The sequence below is a fragment of the Mastacembelus armatus genome, chromosome 9 (assembly GCF_900324485.2).
Source record: "Mastacembelus armatus chromosome 9, fMasArm1.2, whole genome shotgun sequence".
Taxonomy (NCBI): domain Eukaryota; kingdom Metazoa; phylum Chordata; class Actinopteri; order Synbranchiformes; family Mastacembelidae; genus Mastacembelus; species Mastacembelus armatus.
Genome location: NC_046641.1, coordinates 3870492 through 3892511, shown reverse-complemented (window position 1 = coordinate 3892511; position 22020 = coordinate 3870492). Strand labels below are relative to the sequence as shown.

Below are 22020 nucleotides of genomic sequence, written 5' to 3'. Positions count from 1 at the left end.
CAGCTATTAAAGCACTGTGAAGTGGGGGCCGGTGGACACCTGTTTATGAGTCTAACTGTGCCATTTCTTCCCTCGAGGTTGAGAAGTGATGATGTGGGGGAAGACAATGTTTTTATGTATGGTGGTGTTGTTGCTTGTTTTCTGAGCGCATAGGAGGTATTTTTTACTATACAGCAGCTTTTCAACTTTATGAAAGTGAGTAAAAAGAGTTCAAAATGGCTGCCCTTTCTCAGCTGTAGTACTGACTTGTCATGTTCAGGAAAGGCACAAACAGGGCATTTTGAAAGCAAACTGAGGTTGTACTATCATGATTTGTAAATCTCTTTGTTGCACAGAGGTGATGTTTTTTCATAACCTGCCCTGTCACAGTGTATGTTGGAGAATAACTGGGGAAATAGGGGATTAAATGCAACAGAAGCCGTAACAATTGTTTGGATTGTCCTATGCATTTACCTTTCATTTGTCAGAAACATCTGAAGCTGTGTTTTCAAACTAAATCCAATCATATGAAGCTTTTTGCAGATGTGCTGACCAGAGTTGGGGAGTAAGACAGTGTTACCATGTTGTCCACAGTGCCTTGCCCTGAGCTCACCCGCCATGCAGCGAGGTAGACAAACACCGTCTTTGATCATCCATCGAGAGACGACCAGTTCTTCCTCCTTTTGATTAATTCCTGAAGGAAATGATAATTTCTCTTGAATGTATGAATATGTTATGAATAGTGGAATAAATCAAAGAGTAAAGGATGATAATTAATTACAGCGCTATGATAAAAGGCTGTGGGTGTTATGACGCAAGCTTCCTCTGTGTCATTATGAGAGACTCCGTAATTACCTTTCTGCACGAGCCAGCGCTCCTGGCACTGCTGGCGGTAAGAGTGCCGCTCACTGAGTGAGTCTAACGGTCATAAAGCTTTTCCCTGCCTAATTGTCTGAGGGGCTCTATGGCACTTTCATAGATGAGGGACTGTGCCGTTAGGAAAAATGCTCAGCGACGCTACAGCTTTTCCAGCTCAATGAAGACAGATCTTCAACATGGGCTAAACCTTGCAGTTATTAGGTACAGATTGTTTGAGTGGATGGCTAACTTGGGAAGGTGGGGTCGGAACAAGTGAGCATTAGTCTGACGCAGAGCAGCTCTCAGGCTATGTGCAATTTTAAAAGCAAGCTAGTGTTGATTTCTAATGTATTTTGTACATTATAGGTCCATATTTCTGTGCCAATAAATCCCTGCCTTATGGTTGCCTCTGAAAATTCCCTTTGTATTATTATTCATGCCCAACCTTACGTAAGGGGCATTTACGACACCCTCCTACTTCTCTCCCTCGCTTCCACTCCACCCACCACCCACCCACCCGCTATGACCAGCCTGCCACATACTGGGCTGAAGAGGTATGTCTTATGCCCATCTCCTGCTCGGCTGTTTCAGGCTCATTGAGCAGCAGGCCAGGCTCAAGATCTTCAGGCCATTACCTATTCACAGCACGTCCAGGCCTCCAGCCTATTGTGGGGAACATAATGGGCTCCAGGGCCATGTAAACCACAGGCTCTCTGCTCCTGGTTTATCACTTGTGTCCTCTTCATACTAGGCACAGAGAAGGAAGGTGGGAGGCAGGAAGGTAGGGAGAGAGAAGGGGTGGCGTGGGAGTGTAATTGGACATTAGATAATACCTTCCTTGAGTCTTTTACGTCTTCTACATCTCCTGAGGGTGAATGTCCCCTCTTGTTCTCCACCTCAGTGCAGTAAAACTGCTTTGACCAAAACTTAATTCACTTCTGTTCACTTACTATTTCAGTCCTTATAGATTTGTTTTATTGATTATGATTAGTCAAAGATGAACAAGTTTGTACTTTGTGTGTGTATTTGGATCAAAAACTGTACAGCTGTCCATACTTTTTCCCATCTAATGCCAAAGCCCATACTTTGACTGATGAAGGAATAGCACAGTTAAGGGCTTTTTTTTTTCTTATTTTGAAGGCAGTTATGCTTTTCAGAGGCAGGCTCAATTTAACTTCACAGATTCATTTCACATCAGATGACCACTCAACAGACCATTTACAATTAGCTCCTTTTTTATATTCGTATAGTTACTTGTTTATTGACCCATGTTTGTTCTAAATCTAAAGTTTGTCACTTTTACTGAACAGTAGTCACAAATGACAATTGCAGAATAATGATAAATGCTGAAAAATAGAGTCGAGACCGAATGCAAAATGAATTTTAGAGGTGATGCAAACACACAGATTTCCCCAGGGCAGCATCGGAAAGTCTTCAAAATGTTTCATCCTTAGCAACATATATGCCCTGGACAAAATAAGGGCAATGTTAAAGAGCAAATGATTTCATAGCTAAAACAGTCAGCATGTTTTGTTGCTAGTTAGATACAGTTGGAATTGAAATGGCAAAGTGTCTTGTTAATAAACAAACTCAGACTGTGCCTTTAGTATTTTTTATTTTTGCATAGAAAAATTGATTTTGGGTTTTGTCTGCACACACTAACAGAGTTAAATAAGAAGCAAAATACATCAGTGTTTGCTAACCTTAGTATCAAATCTACTGGTCAGAGCAAACAAAGTTGTAATTGTAAAGCCCTTCAGTGTATTGAATTGAGCAAAAGTGTGTTTTAATTCTCAGGAATGTTTTGCTTTCTCTATGGTCTCATATTTTATACATGCCAATGTCTAATAAAAGGCATGTAAATAAAAAGCAAAAACAATACAATAATAATTATTAACTGGCATATTTAAACAGCAGGTACAAGTCATTGTTGTCACGCAAACATTATAGAAGTCAACACATTTTCTACAAACACAAATGTGTAACTCAGGAATTCCTGCAAAATGCCATTAGGCTGTTTCCCAATGGCTCTGACAGTAATTTTAAAATGAAATGTCATCAATTCAGTAAATGACTACACAAACAATCCCAGTAGTTGGGTGGTAGTGTTTCAAAGGTGAAGTGCCATATTTCAGCTCCAGATTGGGCCTTTTGAAGAAGTTTAATATATCTGACTGCTCTTGTTTGTTTCCTGTGTGGTGACTGATTGTTGTGATTCTGCTGGGTGTTTTTATGCTGAGATGCCTCAACCTTTCCATCAGCCTTCCCAGTGTCAGTCTTATCCCTCCTCTGCTGTGCTGTGATCTGATGGTGTCTATGTGTGTGTTGGCGTGTTTGTTTTCCTGTCCTGACTGATGCCCTGTCGGAGCGTCCCAGTTGGGTGTATTCATCATTATGGATGCGTGTTTAGAGCCAGGGATGCACACCAGGTAAAGTAGAGAGGGGGGGATGGTGAATGTTATAAATAGGCACTTGGCTCTCTAGCCATGTGGAATTGATGAGTTTCAGCACATTCTGCTCTGCAGTGCCAGGTTTAATTTCTACCGTCCTGACAGCACAAACCTCAGAGCCCAGAGACGTCACGCCTGACTGCCGCTGCTGTGCAAATGTTAGCCATGTTTGAGGATGGACGCACGCATAGCACCGGCTGCACTGCTTCTATTGGGCATCTGGCTGGGTGTACATCCACTCCTCTAAACCCCTGTCACCTTAAGAGACAGACAATCACGTTCCCTTTCTGACCACTCACCAAACAGACACTCACCAGCAGCACACAGTTACTAATCTAGGAGACAGTTTCTAAGGCCTAGCTCGTCTCAGTCTAACACGGTCAACTACTTGTTATGAGACAGGTGAGAGCCTCCCTCCAGGCACCTCAAGTCAGAGAACAGCAACACCAGCAAGTAGCACTGTCTGAAATTCTCCGACTCCTGGCTCACTCTCAGCTGCTGGCAAGAGCACAGTCAAATTAGCCAATAAAAATGTGTGAAATCGGTGGCTCAGTGCCGGCAAGGACATGCCAGGAGAAATAAACATCAGTGCTCGTACAACCAGGAAAAGCTCATGTGAGGAGGAATAGGCAGAATGGGAGAGCTGCTCCGTCAATTCTACGGCGCGATTCTGCGATTTCAGGCGCAGAATCAGAGCACAGACATAGGCAGAGCGAAGCAGTTTCTCCGCTCCACTGAACACTGAAACCCAGCCTCAGATCAAGCCAGTGGCAGCACAAGTCAAAAGAACATGAGCTTCTGTCAGAGTATACACAGCCCTCATGTGCTGAAAGTGATTTAATTCTCTCTGTTCAAATGTGGTGTTTCCCCCCGCTGAAGCCTGGGAATACCAGTCTTCGTTTCACATGATGCCTGGCTGTGAAGTTTAATTTCAGCAAAATCTAAACATGCTAATTAAATATCATAACTTTCTGAAGAAGGCACTTGTAAAGGTACCTGAAATTTTAATTTAGACTTCAAAAGAGCGAAGACTTTAAAGCAAATCTATTGTTTTTCATTTAGACTTGCAATTTTCTTTTCTCTGCAGTGCTGCAGTACGTAGTTATGATTGATCTGGTAATTAAAATATGCAGAGAGGGAAAAATATTAACTGCTCTTTTTTTCCGCACTTTCTTTTTGTTTTAGAAAACAGCCGACACATTTTCCTTCTCTTTCCAGCACAGATAATTAAATTTTGCACATTGATGTTCTTTACACAGCATTCATCGGCCTCATTATTTTTCCATTTTCATCTTTCTGGTGAGAGATCGATAGATTGATAAAATGATGGAGCCTATCTTAAATAATGCAAGCAAAGAAAAGTTACACTTACTTTGCTTCTGGCTAAGTGTTTGAACTTTTTATTCTTCTTTCAAATAGTATTTAATATCCCATGAAGGTAGCTCTTGCAATATTACATGTTAGTGTAAATCATTTATTCCCATTTTGTTGTCCCTTTGCAAAAATAAATAAATAAATAAATAAAGGGATGCCATTCCTCTCCAGTTTTAGTGGGCCTATGGTATATGGCATGATGCTTGTCAAGGCTAATATCCTAAATGATAAAGAAACTGGCAATTCAAAGAAAGACAGCGTAAAGTAGGCCAATTAGTACCTAGGGAGCATTTTGCTAGAAGAGATAGCAGCTCCAAATGTCACATGCACGAACATTAGGACCGATTGTTTATAATATGACCTGACAGTTTGGGTCTCTTTAATATGGGATTAACTACAATACCAATTAACATGTGGTTCTATTAAAACAAGCAGCTGCAAGTGAAGTAACTTCCTTACCAGGGAGGCGAGCAAAAATCCTTGATGTACACCCCACATTAAAGTGTTGCTTCTTCACCACAGCTCACATGTATTTTTACACTTATGAGAGCTGCTACTTTCATTCTTATTTTACTGGAAATATGACATCCTAAATCACAACCACCACCCTTAAATATCTAAGCCCACAGATCAGAGTGTTCTTTGCCTTTGTCACAAACAGATATATGTTTTAAAGTCCCACTGCAGGGCTCTCTTTTTCATCAGAGACATAAAGTGGCCACTGTGGCCTGAGGAGAGTGTTAAACACATCCTCAATTAAAGCAATCTCCTTGTGATTTCTCCTGCAGTCCCTGTAATTGGGTCTCAGTGGATTTAGTGGGAGAGCTTCAGCTCTTCTTCTCGAAAGAAGGGTCTGGTGGGGCTGAGGGCATGGCTGCTGGCCGCCAGTCCCACGCTGCTAGCAGATGGGAGGAATAAGCAGGAGTTGACTGCAGCCAAACAGGACAACAGGTGGAACAAAGCTCAACCATGCTTTAGTTCTTTAAGACCAGTGATGTTACTTAGTCAGCAGGATTTATTTAGGAACTTTCTCAGTGAAATGAACACATGCGGGATTTTGCAGTACTGGATTAATCAACATTAATCATCTCATGTCCCCAAAATTTATGCTGTGACTGTTTGAAGGGAGCCAAGTCTTAGGTTGAGAACCAGTCGGCCAAAAAACTGTATAGCAGACTGTTAAAACTAGCTCCACCACAACAGCTAGTAGCTGTTCGTGCATCAGTATTATCAATTTCATAAATGGCACATATAATAATTTAACACGGTGGCATTTCTTTCTGCACAAGTACTTTCATATTCAGACGTTTGCATTTAACTGCAAATCCTTGTTTTACTTGTAGTATTTTGAAAGGAAATAGGATAAGGATTTAAGTTCTTCCATCGCTGTGTTACAATGACAGGATATGACTATAACTAGATTTATATATGTTACTTGAAAAATAAACAGTAAATCAAATCATTCAAAAGTTAATTAGGTTGTTAAACTTCTTCTTACAGAAAGAAATTGCAATTGTCAATTACGATGATTATATAAATTAATGTAAATCGATTGAAAACAAGTGGATGCTGATAACAGAAGCAGACAAGGATGTGGGAAAACTTCCACAACTGATTTTGGGACAACTGAGTCTTAAATTGTGCTGAAGTGTTGATTTGTGTGTTTGTGGGCGTGTGTCTTCTTCTGGTGAGACATGTGAAGGACAGCTGAGGGTGCAGCGAAATCCAGTGATAGGCTTGTTTTATTACATCTCATATTGAAACCAATCTCTGTCCATTCACCTGAAGGACAGCCAGCTATTCCCTAACTAAATTAGCCAGCCGCTGTGGTGTGAGAGGGCCTCCGCAGGCACGCAGAGCCATGCTCTGACAGACACTCACACAATCAGACGCAGGTACAGGCACTCATGCAGTAATGTGTGTTATTTCTCCCCCTTCCCTCTCATGCAAGAACTCACATTTAACATTTGCATGTTCCATGACACCCCCCCCCCCCCCCCCCCCCCCCCCACACACACACACACAAACACACACACACGCACACGCACACACACGCACAAACACTCCCCTGTTGAAGGCAGGGGATATGGGGTAATTGCAGTCATTGTGGCAGGTTGCATGTTTGTGCCCCTGTCAACAAGGTCCTCCTTGTGGGACTATGTGACACAGTTCTCAGCACTGTAGCATACCCGGCTAACAGACTTCACTGTGTGTGCATGTGCGCCTTCACAGTGCATCTGCCCTTAATGTAGTAAATGCATGGAGTTGTAGCCCACTATGTGCCGTGGCTGGGAGGGTGAACATTCTCTTCATGCTTTCTCCACCTCCCTAATGAAATGTCCTTTGTACAGCCTGTTTTTTCTTTTTCTTTTTTTTCTTTGTTCACTCACGGCGGATGTTCTAATGAGGCAGAGCCTGAAATAGCAGTGGGGCTAGCGCTGCAGAACTATGACATCCCATGTGAGAACTTGCCCAAATCACAGTGGCTGCAGCCCTGCGTCAGGTTTCTTTATTTATAACCCGTACGGAATTGTCCTACACTCTGAGCATATGGAGGGTTATGTAACGCTCAGCATCCAATGGATAACCACTAAAGTCAGGTCCTATATATAAAGCTTGCTGGAGAGTTGTTTCTGAGACTGCTTAAGATTGATTTAGCACTTCTAAATGTCTATTTCACAATAACGCAGCAAAAGAAGGGTTAATGTGAAGCAAAAAATATTTCTACCTTGTAGTTCTTCTGAAGGCTGATTTGCCCAAATTAGAATGCAGGTACTATATTTAACCATGCAGATACTTTTGGTTTTATTTAGCCAAGTGCCTGACTATATATCTGATATTTCCAATATAAAGTGGATGAAGTTTTGTTGGTGGTCTTTGCAGCAGTTAAAAAAAAAGCAATTCAGAAGCAGTTTCTCAGGATAATCAACAGACTCTACAGACATTCTTAAAAAAGCCACTATAAAAACTGCACATTGTGTGGTTTAGTGGTTCAAGGCACAGGTGTGGGTTTGTAAAATGAAGCTAAGAGGTCAAGAAATGCATAGCAGACAAGCATAATGTTTGTTTGTTTCTTTTCAAAGAGGAATATGGAGGAGACAGAGGGGTGGTGGTAGTGTGACCTCTTTAAACCCAATTAGCTGATTTAATGCAGCCAAATTTAAATCCTTTACACTACTCATTCAAAAATACTTAAAAGCATTTAAAATAACGACAGGTCACTGTACTGTTTATCTCTGGCCTCTTAAACATACTCAAATGAAACTCAAAAGGGAAAGTCGCTTCGATAGAACATTTTCCATGTGACTTCATAAGCACAACCCACAATTTTTTATATAGTCATAAATGTTCAATACTCCAACCCATATGAAATCCCATTCTTCTATTTTATTGGAAAGGAAGCAGAAATTTAAAAAAAAATCTCAAAGTAAATGACAAAATGTGTTTTTTGTCAATTTGGTGACGTGGCTACTTAAGAAATATTCACAAATATGTTTTGGATGCTCTACTGTTATCTCCAGTTGCTGGGATCTGCTTTAAAAACATCATCAGCACTGGCTGCCATAGGCATCTCATCTGATTAGCCTTCACTCGCTCAAATTGAAATGCCACCTCGCGCCTGTCACATTGTATATGAGTGATCAGGCAGGAAAGCTGGTCATTACAATCATGACATCAAATGCTGGCAGCAGAGGTCAATCAGTGTACATTAACCAAACAGAGCTCATTTGTTTTACAGCTTTTAGTGGCATATTGGCACTAGTGTACATGAGCTTTAGGCTGGCATCCAGCAGGCATGGAGGGCCTCCCAGCAGAGCGGACCAAGATAGGCCTTGGCCAGCCCTCTAACAGAGGAATGTGAAGGAGACAGAGAGTGGGGTGTTAATGTGCTCCCTTCCCCCCTGGTGTTCAGCTGCTCAGCTGATTTATGTAGCTGAAATAAACTCCTTTACACTGGGCATTCATAAATATCTAAAATGTTTTAAAATCATGGTCAGGATCCTGCTAGAAAATGCAAATAAGTACAAAATAATTTTGGAACAGCCATTGATGTCCTGTCCAGTCTTCCCTCTTTTTGGCTGCTACACTTTGGAAGCTTTGGGTGTTGGGTGACATATCACCACACTGATGCAATGGTGTGTGAGTTTGTGTACAAATGCATGCACAGTCCAGAGATCACTCTTAACCCTCACCTGGTCCTAATTATAGCAGATGAAGGCACATTTCGGTGACACTCTGGTGATCTGTCATCGACAGGCGCTCTCCAGTCTGTCTGGGAGTGATATCTCTCTGTAAAATATGTATGACATCAAAAAGCCTTAAAGGTTATTACAAATTAATAATGAGTAGTGGGCAGAGAGCAGTAAAAAATAGCCTTCCCTTGGTGTCGTGTTTAAATGTTTAATTTAACATGTTCCAGTATAAATGTAGGCTGGCTTGCAGCAATATGTGCAGGGTCCTGAGGCCTCCCCAGACCGTCAGTGGTCTGGAACGTACAAACCCAGACCCACCAGACTCACGTGTTAATATCGACATTTAGATTTATGCAGATGGGAATGATCGTCTGTCTGGAGCTGTCAACTGTCATCTTAAAAGGCACCATGTTTCTATCTAACAGCATACAGAATTATAAAAACACTAAAGGAAGCAGTTTTACTCGCATCAAGCACAAATTCTCTGTAGGCTGTGAGACATAGAAAAGCTCTTTCTGAGTGTTTCTCTGAAGCAAGTGGAATTATTGGCCCTGAACCCTCCTCACAGTAATGTCTAAAGACACTGTACAAAATTGCCTTATTTATGCCTGTAATGTAAGCTGTCTGTTCTGGTGTCGCTCATTCTCCGTGGAACCGACGACAGTGGCAGCCGAGTCTGGAGTGAATTTGCCGGGCGACTACCTGAGAAACATCAACAGTCATTAATTATGTAAAACTCTTCTCGCAGTGGGAGCAGGGAGAGCTGCATACAGCTGCAGCGCCCGCTCCTATTAGACTCAATGTGCTTTACAATGAGCCCCCACTGCCTGGGGGCGTGGAGGGATTATCAGCCTACTGCCACGACCCCCCATAGAAAGACACACACACTTACACACACTAAATGTGATGTTCTATTAAGTTCTGCACCAGTGTATGCTTATGTTTAGCTGAGGAGGAGAAAAAAAACTCTGTGCTGTCTCTCCTCCCTAGTCACCCCATCATTCACTTCTCTCCTTCGCAGACCTGTTAGGTCTTTTTTCTCTCTCCCTGGCAATTGTCTGCTTTCCGGCTTTCTCGCTACGATGAATGAAATCGGCAAATCTGACAGGACAAACGATATGCCATGTTTGTCAGGAGTAAAGGGGCTGTTTCATTGTTGATAGTGCTGCCACCAATGCTGCACTGGTCTCTGCTGCCTGGAACCAAATTACCCACGAGCCGTCCTATGCGAGGCCTACCTGAGATCTTCCTCCGAGCGCTGCGATTGACAACAGCAGATTTATCAAGCAAATAATGGACCTCATTTCTGCACCATGTGTTTCCAATCCATCTCCTCTCAGCAACAGACGCGGGCTTGTTTGGCAGACTTCAAGTCATCTCAACAATGTTTCGTTCCTCCGTCAGCTGTGCTCTTCTAGTCGTGGTTCAAGGCTCGTTCATCAGCGCTGTTCGTTTTAGCGGATGCGGCTTTGGCATGATGTTCCTCCATGCTGAAACAAAGGCAGTACTGACACCTGTAATTAATTAGGCTATTATGCATTCCGCAATGATAATTGCCTCACTGGAAAGTCACCAGCCTTCTAAGAGGAAGAGAGGGGAGAGGTGGATGGAGAGCACTATCCATCATAGTGGAGCGTTCTCTCCCTAGCTCTCTCCCTCATTCTCCCCTCATGTCATGCTGTCTCACCTTGACTGGTGTAGGCAGGGCTAGAGAAACACTGTCAACATGTGTCTCAGGGTGAGATATGCAGCTGTGCCTCCCCCTTGCCAGGGCTGCTCCACCAGCGGCCTGCCAGGGTCCTTCCACTCCAGGGCTTTGGTTCACATTGGCACACTTACCCATGACACCCCATCTGTTGTAGCTTTGTTCACTAGGGCAGTACAGCGCCAGGATAATGGGGGCACTTTATTTTTATAATTAGCCCTTACCTACACTTCTCCTCTCCTCTCTCCTCTTAACGGTTCTCCCAGCACTGAAATCTAGTCCAGGTGCACTCATTACTACTTTTCACAGCCCTCCCTTTCAGCACATCATTTGCTGCCTTCATCTTGGCCTCAGCACGCCCCCGCTCCCTCCCATCATGGCATGATAGATACTTTTTCAACAGACACACTTTCCTCAAGGTTTAGGTCATTTGCAGCATCAAACATTTGAAAGCGTGAGCTCAAAGGAAATGACAACTCCTGTCTTTTGAACTACAAAGACATTCAGAAAAGATTTGTTTTCTTCCCTCCGTTTGTTTCTCACCAGATCTTGACTTTGACTTTGCCGTGACTTTGAGGTGTTAGCGCCGAGGCTTGTGCTTTTGAGCTTTTGTCGGGTGGGTGGGTAACATAGTAGTACCGCCGCCTGTTGATGGTGAGGGGGACCCAGAAGGCACCCGCTGTGCAGTGGAGACAGCAGGCCCTTTGATCTAGATTTAATATTGTGCCATGTTCTTTCTCTCGTGCTGCTACGTGTGCCACGTCCATGGGGATTACGTCAGCTCTACCTTGATCTGAAGAGATCTGCTCTCCACTGGGATAGTGACCAAAAGGCTTGCTCCTTGTGTCTTGTCTCATATTCAAGTGAAACAGCTTACATCATATATCTTGATTTACCTTTTTACTATACCTGCTAGTCAGTTGGTTCTAGGGATCACAATGTCATTCATTTGGTCTGCCCTCCACTTTGGTCTAGACTGAAATTTTTAGCAACTTAGATGGATTTCCATGGCATGTGTAAACATTCATGGCCCCTGGAGGAGAAATATTGAAATACAACTGGGTTGATTGCAATGAAATGTAGTACGCACATACTAGTTTTAGCATGTGTGCATATTCTACAACTTCCTTTCAGAAGCTGGTGAACCCCTCCTATAGTGCCTCCATGAAGTTGTAATTATGTCACTAAATATTTGCAGCATTTTGACATCAGGACACATAAGTGGTATAAACATATATCGGTGTGGTCAGCTTTGGGCATTTATTTGGCTGAGACGGCAGCTCTGCAATGGCAGAGTGGCGGTGGCATCAGTCTGTTGAGAGTGCGTCACGTTGACTGACAGGCACCGCTGATTGGAATTGATGTGGTGACGAGTTGTGTGTCAATGCTCTGACTGCTCATCTCGCCGGGCATCTAGAAACGACCACATCCACCGCCATGCTGCTACCACCACTCTGAGATGGGTGTCACCATGATTAAATCTGCCCTCAAACACAGTCCGTGTGTAGTGTGCATCAGTGTGAGTGCGACTTGACGTGTGTTTGCATGCTCTCAAGTTCAAGTGTGTGTGTGTGTGTGTGTGTGTGTGTGGGTGTACACGGGTCTCTCACCATCCAGACTGTATTGCAATAGTGTTTACCTCTGCCCCTCTTCTCCACCCACTCATCAGTCACTCCACACCAACTCATCTCTCTCCTTCCACCTCTCCTTTGAACCTACACTGAACGCAAAACAAATGCCTGCACTGACAGCTGCACAAGTGCTGGGTGGCACGTCTAAAATATGATCTTTTCCATGCTGCAGAGGGAAAAATCGTTCGATCATTTTGCATTTGTTTTTTTTCACATATCAAAAGAAACTAAAAGCACATAACAGCAGGATTGCAAGTCTCTTCCTTTGATTGTTTATAGGATTTTAAGCAACCAAGTCACAGGTATTCCTGTGAGGAGACAGCCAATAAGATACTACCCTCATGTTCTTCAAACTTGGATTCAAAATCAGATCAAGTTAAAATTTTGACCTTATATTTAGGAGGTACACAGTAGTCATCAGCTGATAATCTTGAGAGATGTGGAATAATTCTCGCAGGTGTTATATCATGTCCCGTTCTTTCAAGATAATTGAAAAAGTTTTGATTCTGAGATTTTATTTCTAAAATTTAAAACCAGAATGTAGCCTTGTATTAATAAGAAAATATTCTTGATGTGTGTGTTAAAGTACATATCTGTGTGGGTTTGTATTAGAGCTTCAACCGCAAAACAATAATTTAGCAACATTTTTAATAGTACATTTTTGCTAAACAATGTTTCTAGCTTTTCAAATATTGGGATTTTGGGTTTTTTCATTTTATATAAAATAGAAGAATAAATTTAAGACATTGTGTAGTAATTACAATTTATCTGATATTTTCACTATTAATCCATGTATAAAAAATCTTAATAGGTGAATAGATGACCCTCTAAGTGTTAGTATTATTGTATCTTGAGACATTTAAGACTTTCTGAAGACTTTCTGTTAGATACAAGATTTTGGTGCCTTTTAACGGGCTCTGACCATATTTTGCCTTATTTTCTCAACACTTATGTTAACACCCAGGACTGAGCATTTGTCACGATCCAGTAGATTCTTCTGGAATGTTTTTGTGACAAGTGGCGTTACGGTAGTAGTGTTCTTCCCACTGTTTTGTTCTAATAAGCATGGAGTGGGACTGGGGTTGTTGTGACATCCTGTCAGCCTGTGGGCTGGACTAGCGCTCAGTGAGCAGCACAGTAGGATGGACTCCCTATGATTGTGCACTGACCTTTGCATCATGGGGAAGATGACAGGTAATTTAGAGGCCCCGGGGACTGTAGAACCATACATTTGCTGTCCCCAAACCACCCACAGCACCAACCACGTTCACCTTGAGATGGAAGCAGAAGCAGCACTGTTCATGAACAGTGCCTGTACACACACATGCAAAAATCAGAGTTAAATCACATACTGTGCAAACCCAGGAACAGATGCATATGCTTTGAGTGTTCACACACTTATTTGCACACACACAAAATCTGCAAAATCTGCCTTGACACCCACCCGACAACCCTATCATCGTCACACATTCTAATCACCTGCATCATCACAACCCGTCCTCAAACAACCAAATCACAGAGGGTGGCAAACTGGTAAGGCTGAGGGGGAAAACGATGATTTAGAGTGATAATTGCATAATCACCAGTTGTGATAATTGTAATTGATGACTGCATAATTGCTAATTGCGCTCTTTATGGGAAACTCTCTTTTCCGTTGTCTCTGTGTCTCTCTGTATGTCACTCAGTAGCCCTTCAGCCTCCTTCCTCTTCATTCTAGATTTGTTCTCTTCTCCTTCATTTATTTCTCTCTACACAACACATGCTAGGTTGTCCTCTCTCTCTCACACACACACACACACACACACACACATAGAGACTCACTAGCAGGTACTGTAAGTATTCTCAAAGGCTTATCAGTAAGTATTTCCCAGCAGCCTTGTCCCAGAGGCTGTGCTCTGCCCACTCTGTTGCTACATGAAGAGTTATGGAGAAGTGCTAACAGGTTTCCTTTGTCTCTCTCTTGCTTCTCTGCCCCAGGCTTTACTCCTGCTTGTAAAATCAACCTGCGGCCAAGCCCATTCCCTCGATGGCCATATCCTTTATCACAAAACGGGTGAAAACAAAGAATGCACTGTGAGCCAAAGCCAGGGCCAGAGCCATATCTTGCAGCCATAGGAGGAGAAGAGATTTACCAGTTGTAGTACTTCCTCAAGCCATACCTCTCTGTACAACAGCCCTATCTGCTTGTATTTGTTAGTATGAAACACCTTTCTCTGAAATCCCATGTGCTTGGCTGAAGGTGGATTAGCATGAAGATGAAGATGACTCCCTGATCAGCCCATATTATGCACGACACCTCAGAGTGCTTTGATAATAGCAAGGGTGGGTTGTGTGTGTGTGTGTGTGTGTATGTAGGGGAGGGGGGTATCTATACACATAGTAGGCGCTAACGTGAGAAGCCATCAGGCAAGCGTGTGATTGATGCCTCTGCTAGCATCTGTAGGCAGGTTAATGGTGTGATTGTGGCGGTAATCTCGGTGTTCTCTCGTTAAAGAATGATGGAGGGCCAGGAGACCCCGTGTAGCTCTGGAAGATGGAGCCCTAGCTGTTGCCTTCACAGGATCTCAGCCTTTTTACATATGCAGTCAGAGGCCTCATTTGATATATATTCTTCAGAGGAAGCCAGGCCAGCAAAAAGCTGATGACTAGTGGTGGGTTCAGCCACCTTGCTGTAGAGGCCATGTAGTTCAGGTGTAAACTCAGGTTGGTAATAGATTGTTTTGGTGTCACAAAGTGCTGCTGGAAGTTTGCTCATTGTCACGTTGGAGAGCAGAGGAAAACAAGCTTTGGGTCACCAAATTGCTCCTCTTCACAACAGAAAAGAAACAAATATAAAGCGAGTCTCTCATCAGCAGGGTTGAAGCAAACCTTAGCTGAAACAACACTAGTTGTTGATATACTTACAACCCACACATAAATCTGTGTATGGGGCCAGCGAACCTCACACATTTTCAATGTTTGTCAACCATGCCAACATTGATGTCATGTCCTGGAAGGAGAGGGGAGGTGGTGTGGGGATGGGGGTAAGGATATTGGCGGGTTGGTGTTTAAATTGGGGTATAGCTGAGTGCAACAACAGCATAGTGTAGTGGCAGGGAGCTGGCTGAGAGATGCAGACTATTGCATCTGTATTGATTGGGCTTCAGCCTTTTCCATTTTCCATGAACTCCTCTGAGCTGCTCCAAGTGGGAGTGATGGGGGGATTTGGTTGATCCTCATGATATTTCTTTAAACATGATGCTGTTGTTATGCCTCCTTGGGGAAGACACCAGCCATTTCCAGTAAATCAAAGGCTCCCTGTTCCTCACTGTTTTCTACACATCTTATTTATAACCCCACTAACCAGCCCAAACACACCACCACCACCAGCACAACCATCACCATTCTCATAAGTGCTTACCACCTTGGCAAAAGAATGTTTTTGAATTGCAGTTATATAGACGAGCAGCAGCCCAACTCAGCCATATCGCACTGTTGACCCTCTGTTGTGGAGTCCATGGAGATGATCCAACTGAGGCAGTGACAAAATGACAAACAATAGATGACAATAATTTGAATTTGGGCCGATCTTTTTATTGTCATTTGGACAAAACTGATCTTACATCCTGTTACAGAACTGAGCATGTTGAAAGGCAGCTGCAGCGTGTCCTCCTGACTTACAAACAGGCCCGAGGTCTTAGCGGGAGCTGGGAGCAGGATAACCCACATACCCACTAGTGCAGGTGCCCTCTCCATGGGGCCAGGTGGTAGATAATTCGCATTCTTTGTCCCTCCTAATGAATCGTTAATTGGTTTGCGTCACCCGCTGAGCTGAGGATAGCAGGTGCCGAGTGCTGCTGGTGATGCAGGCCACTGTCACTGGCGAGCCTCCTCACACACGCCAGCACCTACATTTAACAGGCCAAATGTCACCTCGCAACATGTCGCAGCTTGGCAGTTAAATAGAGGGGATATCGTCATAGTTTGCAGCTTGTTCCTGTAATTGTCTGTGCTTAAATAGAAACACAGCTTTTGCATTGCAGAAAATATGACCTGCACTGCGTTTCTCTACATGTACAGTATATACTGACAATACAGTACATACACGAGGCATGCAGAAGTGTTTGTTTCATTTATTGGCAGGATGCTGTGAGGTTGACCTTTGCTCTCGTTACTATTGATTCACTGTTAGCCGTTTAAGATTTTAAGTGTTATCTGCTCTGTAGAAAAGCTTCAGCTGAATATTTGAAATGTAAAATATGCTGCACGTTGTTATGTCAGGATTATATCAGTCCATGTTTAACCGTAATGGTGTCATCTCCCCTGCAGGTGGTTGCACTGAACAAGCGCAGTAAGGAGGCAGAGTCTGCATTCCTGGGAATCTACAAACAGCTTATCGAGGCCCCAGGTGAGTTTCCTACTAGGACCAGACATGTGCATCTCCACAAACAACACCAGCAGCAGCAGCACAACACCACGCTCACAAATATTTCTTCTAGAAGACTCTTCCTCCCTTCAAACCTATACCCATATCATTGGCACCAGCCCTTGTTGTATACACACAGAGCTTATAAAGTAATTTTCTTGTCATGTATGGAAATGGAAAGATACATAATACCATATACCCTGTAATCTGTTTTTCAAAGTCTGTGCTTTCAAAGTGGTTTCCAAAACTCTGCATGAGGCCACTTTAAAACCCAGCACTGGTCCTTGAGTGTAGCTTGGCTGAGGAGCGAACACATCCTTGAGGAGTTCTGCTGTTGATTGTGGAGGGCCAATTAAAATCCCAATTGAAGTCTGGCTTCGTGTGGAACACAGGCCTGATGAGGCCAATGGGGGGAAAAGGGAGAGAGGGGCAGCAAGTTAGAGCGGGGAAAGGCATATTGTGTGTTTATTCAGTTGTTATTTCAGTGGCAGAGCACATGTACTGTATTGCTCTTTGTTGCAGGAGACAGCAGCAAAACGCAGCCCAATCTCAGTCTAGATCAGAGAAACACTTGTGGCAGGAGTAGAGAATGCTGTTTACAGATTCAATGAATACAAGATAAAAGTCTGCGTCAGAGAAATAGCGACAGCCACTGACTTTTAAAGGTCTCCATTTTTCCTTGAAGTCCCCTGCTTGATATTGCGCCACCATGCACACACACACACACACACACACACACACACACACACACACACACACACACACACATACACATACACACAAACACTTTGAATGGAGTTATTTCCTTGATAAGAAATATCGTTCTTTGAAGATGTATTCAGTTTGATCTTCTGACCTATACCTTTTATATCAAGACCTTAATTCAAGTCCAAGAGTGTCTTGTGGGACATATTTTGTCACATACCCTTCTCAAGTAGAGAATAGAGTCAACTAAGAGTTGTTATGTTGGGAAACAAAGGCTTTAAATATAAAGAAAAGGCACTGTCACCCAACATTAGCTTGTATATATTTAAAAAATGCTGTAGCTTCTGATTTCAAGATACCTGATTTTTTTTTTCTTTCTCCTCTCTGACTCTTTACATCAGGTGTATGAATTCTCAGCTGTCTCTGAGTGTCATCATGTTGAGTATTCAGTGTTAGACCTTCCTGTGTCGGGTTATATCAGGTGACGTTAGCACATCCAGCCTCCTAGCTCTAGCTGACTTTACTTATAAAGATGGAGCCTGTGTCACTGAGGCTCATATAGGGGGAATCTAGTTGTTTTGCTTTTCAGCAAAGGTCAGTGAGGTGATATGACAAAAAACAGTGCTGGGGATGTAAACACTTACTAATTACTACCACCCCCTGAAATTGTCTAAGAAGTGGTACATTACTGGGCTTAGTCATTTCAGTAATTCCCAATAATGGCCCTACATAACATATGGGGTACTAAACTATACACCAACAAAAAATGACAGCCGTGTCAGTTTTTTTTTTTTTGTTTAATTTGTTTTATGACTTTGACCTCTAGGAGCCCAGAGCACCGTTCTGTGCAGAACTGTAAACATGCCAAACAAAAGAAGAATGATGGCAGCATGTATAAATGTTAGTGCTGACGGCTGTAGCTGGGCCCTGGCACCAACTTCCCGATCACCTGTTTATAAGTGGTGAAGTTGGCAAGTTATGACCGGATAGGATCCATTGTTAAGTTACAGTATGTTGTGATGCTTTTCTTTTCAGAGGTGATAAATAAATGAAGTCATTTACTCTTTAGTCTGCAATGGCTTTCAGTTGCAATTCCACAAGGACTCACCTAATCAGGCACAATCTCAAAAGGCAAAAACCTACTGTAGGTTGATCCTGACGTTAGTTGCACTCATTGCCACACACCGTTTGTACGTATCCAACTGCAAGCGAGCAGAAACCAGAGCAATACGAGCATTTGTGTGTTTGTCCCTTGCGGTATCTGTCATCAGTTAGGAGAGCCTACTGTATCCTGTGCCTGTTTGTCACTGTACATCTTGCCGCTGGTGTCCAAGGTCACAAGTCCCCCCCTCTACTGCCCACCACTTGCTAGAATGGATGACTCCAGGTACACCGGAGGACAGTCATTTGGCTGTAGCCCCACTTAATTTCTCTCTGCCCCTCAAACACAACAGTGAGCTTTCCTACCATTCCCCCAACAAACGCTACAGCTCATGTATTTTTAATCTTTTGACAGATGCAATTATTCTTTACACGCTGTGCTCGTTAATCTTAATGCAGTTATTACTATTCATTGCAGGACGTTTTTCTCTCCTATTATTTCATTTAAAAGTGCCTCTCCCTCAATGTGTGTGTGCGTGCTCATTTGTGCACCAAAGCTAAGGTCGTCTGTCCAATCAGAGCAGGCCAACGGCAGAGTTAATGAATGCAAGAGGCGAGCAAGGAAAGGAGGGGGAGGGACACACATGGCAGCAGCTCAATATGTGACCTGTTGTATCTGGCTATCATTAACATCTGGTCACATATCAGTTATCCACTTTGCCAAGTTCAGTATTGAATACAAATAACATATCTATTACATTTGTGAGATTCCAGTGTGATTCCAGCTTTGTTAATGTAGGATAATGCTCCTGTTCAATAGCAACAGTCAACTTTGAGCAGAAATAACTTCTTGATACAAGTGATTGAAGTACTTTTTTTCTCTCTCCTCTTGCCTTTTATGAGGCCCCTAAGCTGAGATGTCAATCCACTGGAGTCTTTCATTAGTGTTCTATGTTTTGATTTGCCTGTGACATCTCCCCATGCTGTGCACTGTAACTCCTACCCAGTCTGGGGCTTGAAAGAGGCCTGTTAACAGTGTTTCCCTAACAATGTTTATATCACCTCCGCACGGTTTTTGATCAGTGCAGATAAACACATCCTGATCACTGAATGCTGAAAAACAGCAGCTTCTGCCCAAATTCACTGGTTTCCCAGAGAAGCACCTAGCTTCCTCAGCCTTTTTCTTCCTCTCCTTCGCTCTGTCTCATTCTGCTCTTCTCTCCTGGAGTGTGTGTGTGTGTGTGTGTGTGTGTGCGTGTGTGCACTTGTGAGTGGCGTTTGAACATCAGCGTTTGTTGCCACCTCTGTGAGAGCAGTGAGGCCCTGTCGCCAGGGGCGTAGCCCTGAGACTGACGCTCCAGGTGTTTGCGCTTTCTCGCCTCCACTCAGTACACACACTTATCCCTCAGGATCCACCCTGCTCTCTCTCTCCTTTAGAACATATCTCCTTTTATCTAAGCAGGGAGCTCACTGAGAGTTTGTGAAGATTCTGATCTGAATACACCACTCTTTTTGTGTGTGTGTGTGTGTGTGTGTGTGTGTGTGTGTGTGTGTGTGTGTGTGCGAGCAACGCCTATACCGTGTGTGTGTGTGTGTATGCACTATAGTGGAACTTTTATGGCAACAGTGCATGCTAGTGGTGACCACCAGTACTGCGGACCAGGACACAAGTACAAGCAGCTTTCTGTCACATTAAGAACATGTTGACTCGTGTTATGAGATGGTTGTAAGTGCCTCACATATTCATATCAGACGTTACCGTCGGCTATGAGATTATTCCAAAAGATGGCACTGACCTTAGTAATTTAGAGTCATTCAAATGCATGAAGAATAGTTGTCCTTCTGCAACCCTCTATATACATAAGCATGCACCAGCAAGAGAGGCCTGCAAGGCATAGTGAGCTGGCTTTATTGTAAGTGTGCAGCTGAGTACCTGCAGTCAGGATGAGAACGGAGGAGGAGTGCCATGTGTGTTTGTGGCAGTCTGTTGGAAAATAAGGGCGTATAAAAGCTGATGGAAAATGAAAGCTCTCTGGGCGGGACGAGATTATGCACAAGTGATTAATAAGAGCAGTAATAAACAAAGGCCCAGGAGATGTTTGAGGTGCTTAATAATGCATTATGTTCATAAAAGAGCTGGGCCTCTCCAACTGATCCCTGTGGAGTAGGAGAGCCCAGAGGGACCAGAAGAGAGTGTGCTCTTAAAAGACATCAACTGTATGTGTGCAGGAATGTCTGTACCTCTGTGTTCATGTATGTGTGCCTCAGAGCCGATGGGACTACAGTAACCATGGGATTCAAAAATGTAAAGACAATTTATTAGCATATATGATGATATCAATTCATTGCAATTTGTCCTGCATGTCTCATAAATAAAAATGGCGAGGTAGATTGTTTTACTTTAACATATTTTCAGGTGAATTTTAGTTTGGATGTCACCTGCACTTTTTTCACTGCAGTATCTCATGTTAATTTGAAACGCTATCTAGTTCTGGCTCCACTTTTTGTTGCACGCTTTAAAATGTCTCAGTATTGATGTCATTCCTTCTCCGTCCTTCAGTCTGTCAAAGACATAGAACAGCAATGAAAAAGAACAGGTTAAGAAGTTTCTCTTTCAGCTTTGTTTTGTGCACACACAAAAGCCGCTGTTTCCCACAATCATTTTTTTTTCATTCCACCTTTCTTTTTATTTTAGTATTTTCTCACTCCTTCTGTCACATCAAGGTAAAGTGAGACTTCAGTTTGCTATCTGAATATCAAATGCTTATTGTTTAAGATGTGCCACAAACAGAAAAGTCATGTTTATGAATTTGTTGCAAGCGGTTTGGCTTTTTCTTATCGAAAGTAATCCTTGACAGGTAGAAGAAGAGGCACCAATTTATCCTACATACCTTATATCACTTTGTAAGTAAAGACTGTCGTGTCAACCTAGTTTTGGTCCTTGACAACAATATTACAGCAGTGTTACTGTTTGTTGCAGCAGCGGCAGAGCATGTTTATGGACCTTGAAGTCCACTCAGGGAAAAAAAAAAAACAAGACTGTTTTGAATGAAAAGAAAAAAACCTTGGAGCACAGCCTTGTAAATTAATTTGTTCGTGTTGTATGATGGGAACACAGCTGGCCTCATTAACATGCGCACAACAAATAATTATAGCGTTTTTTTTTCCTCTCTTCAGCCAGCCAATGCTTGGCTAATGGGCTTGCTGGGTTAATTATGTCAGAGCGTAATTACACAGGGCCCAGGGAGACATAATGGTGCACCCTGCTGCGCTCACACCGCCTAATGATGGTGTATCGCTGACAGAGCCAAGACGGACCGCCCCGACACACCTGCTTGTCTTGGCGCGCAGCACTCTGGTCCACCCCCACCCACCTACACACACATCCTGAACCTGTGCACCATCCTACCCGATGCCACCCGCAGTTTGCTGAACCGTCCAGCCTCTGACAGACTGGCACCCTGGACTGAAGGCTCACCCAGATAACATAACTGCCACATGCTTAAGTTGCGCAACACCAGAGAAACGGCAACACACTGACCACAATATAGCAGCTACAGTGTGGCAGCCTCATTATTGCACAGCCAAAGTGATGAAACTCAGTATCAGTGCTGCTGAG

The 22020-nt window shown here is 43.2% G+C and overlaps 1 protein-coding gene across 2 annotated transcripts in view; it reads left to right on the top strand.

Annotated features, from left to right (window-relative positions):
- Window positions 1–22020, top strand: part of cux2b (cut-like homeobox 2b) — an 81152-nt gene that overhangs the window by 38205 nt on the left and 20927 nt on the right. For both annotated transcript variants that reach the window (XM_026320982.1, XM_026320983.1), the window contains exon 4: window positions 16499–16577. In XM_026320982.1, coding sequence (XP_026176767.1) covers window positions 16499–16577 — 79 coding nt within the window. The remainder of the gene's footprint in view (window positions 1–16498; window positions 16578–22020) is intronic.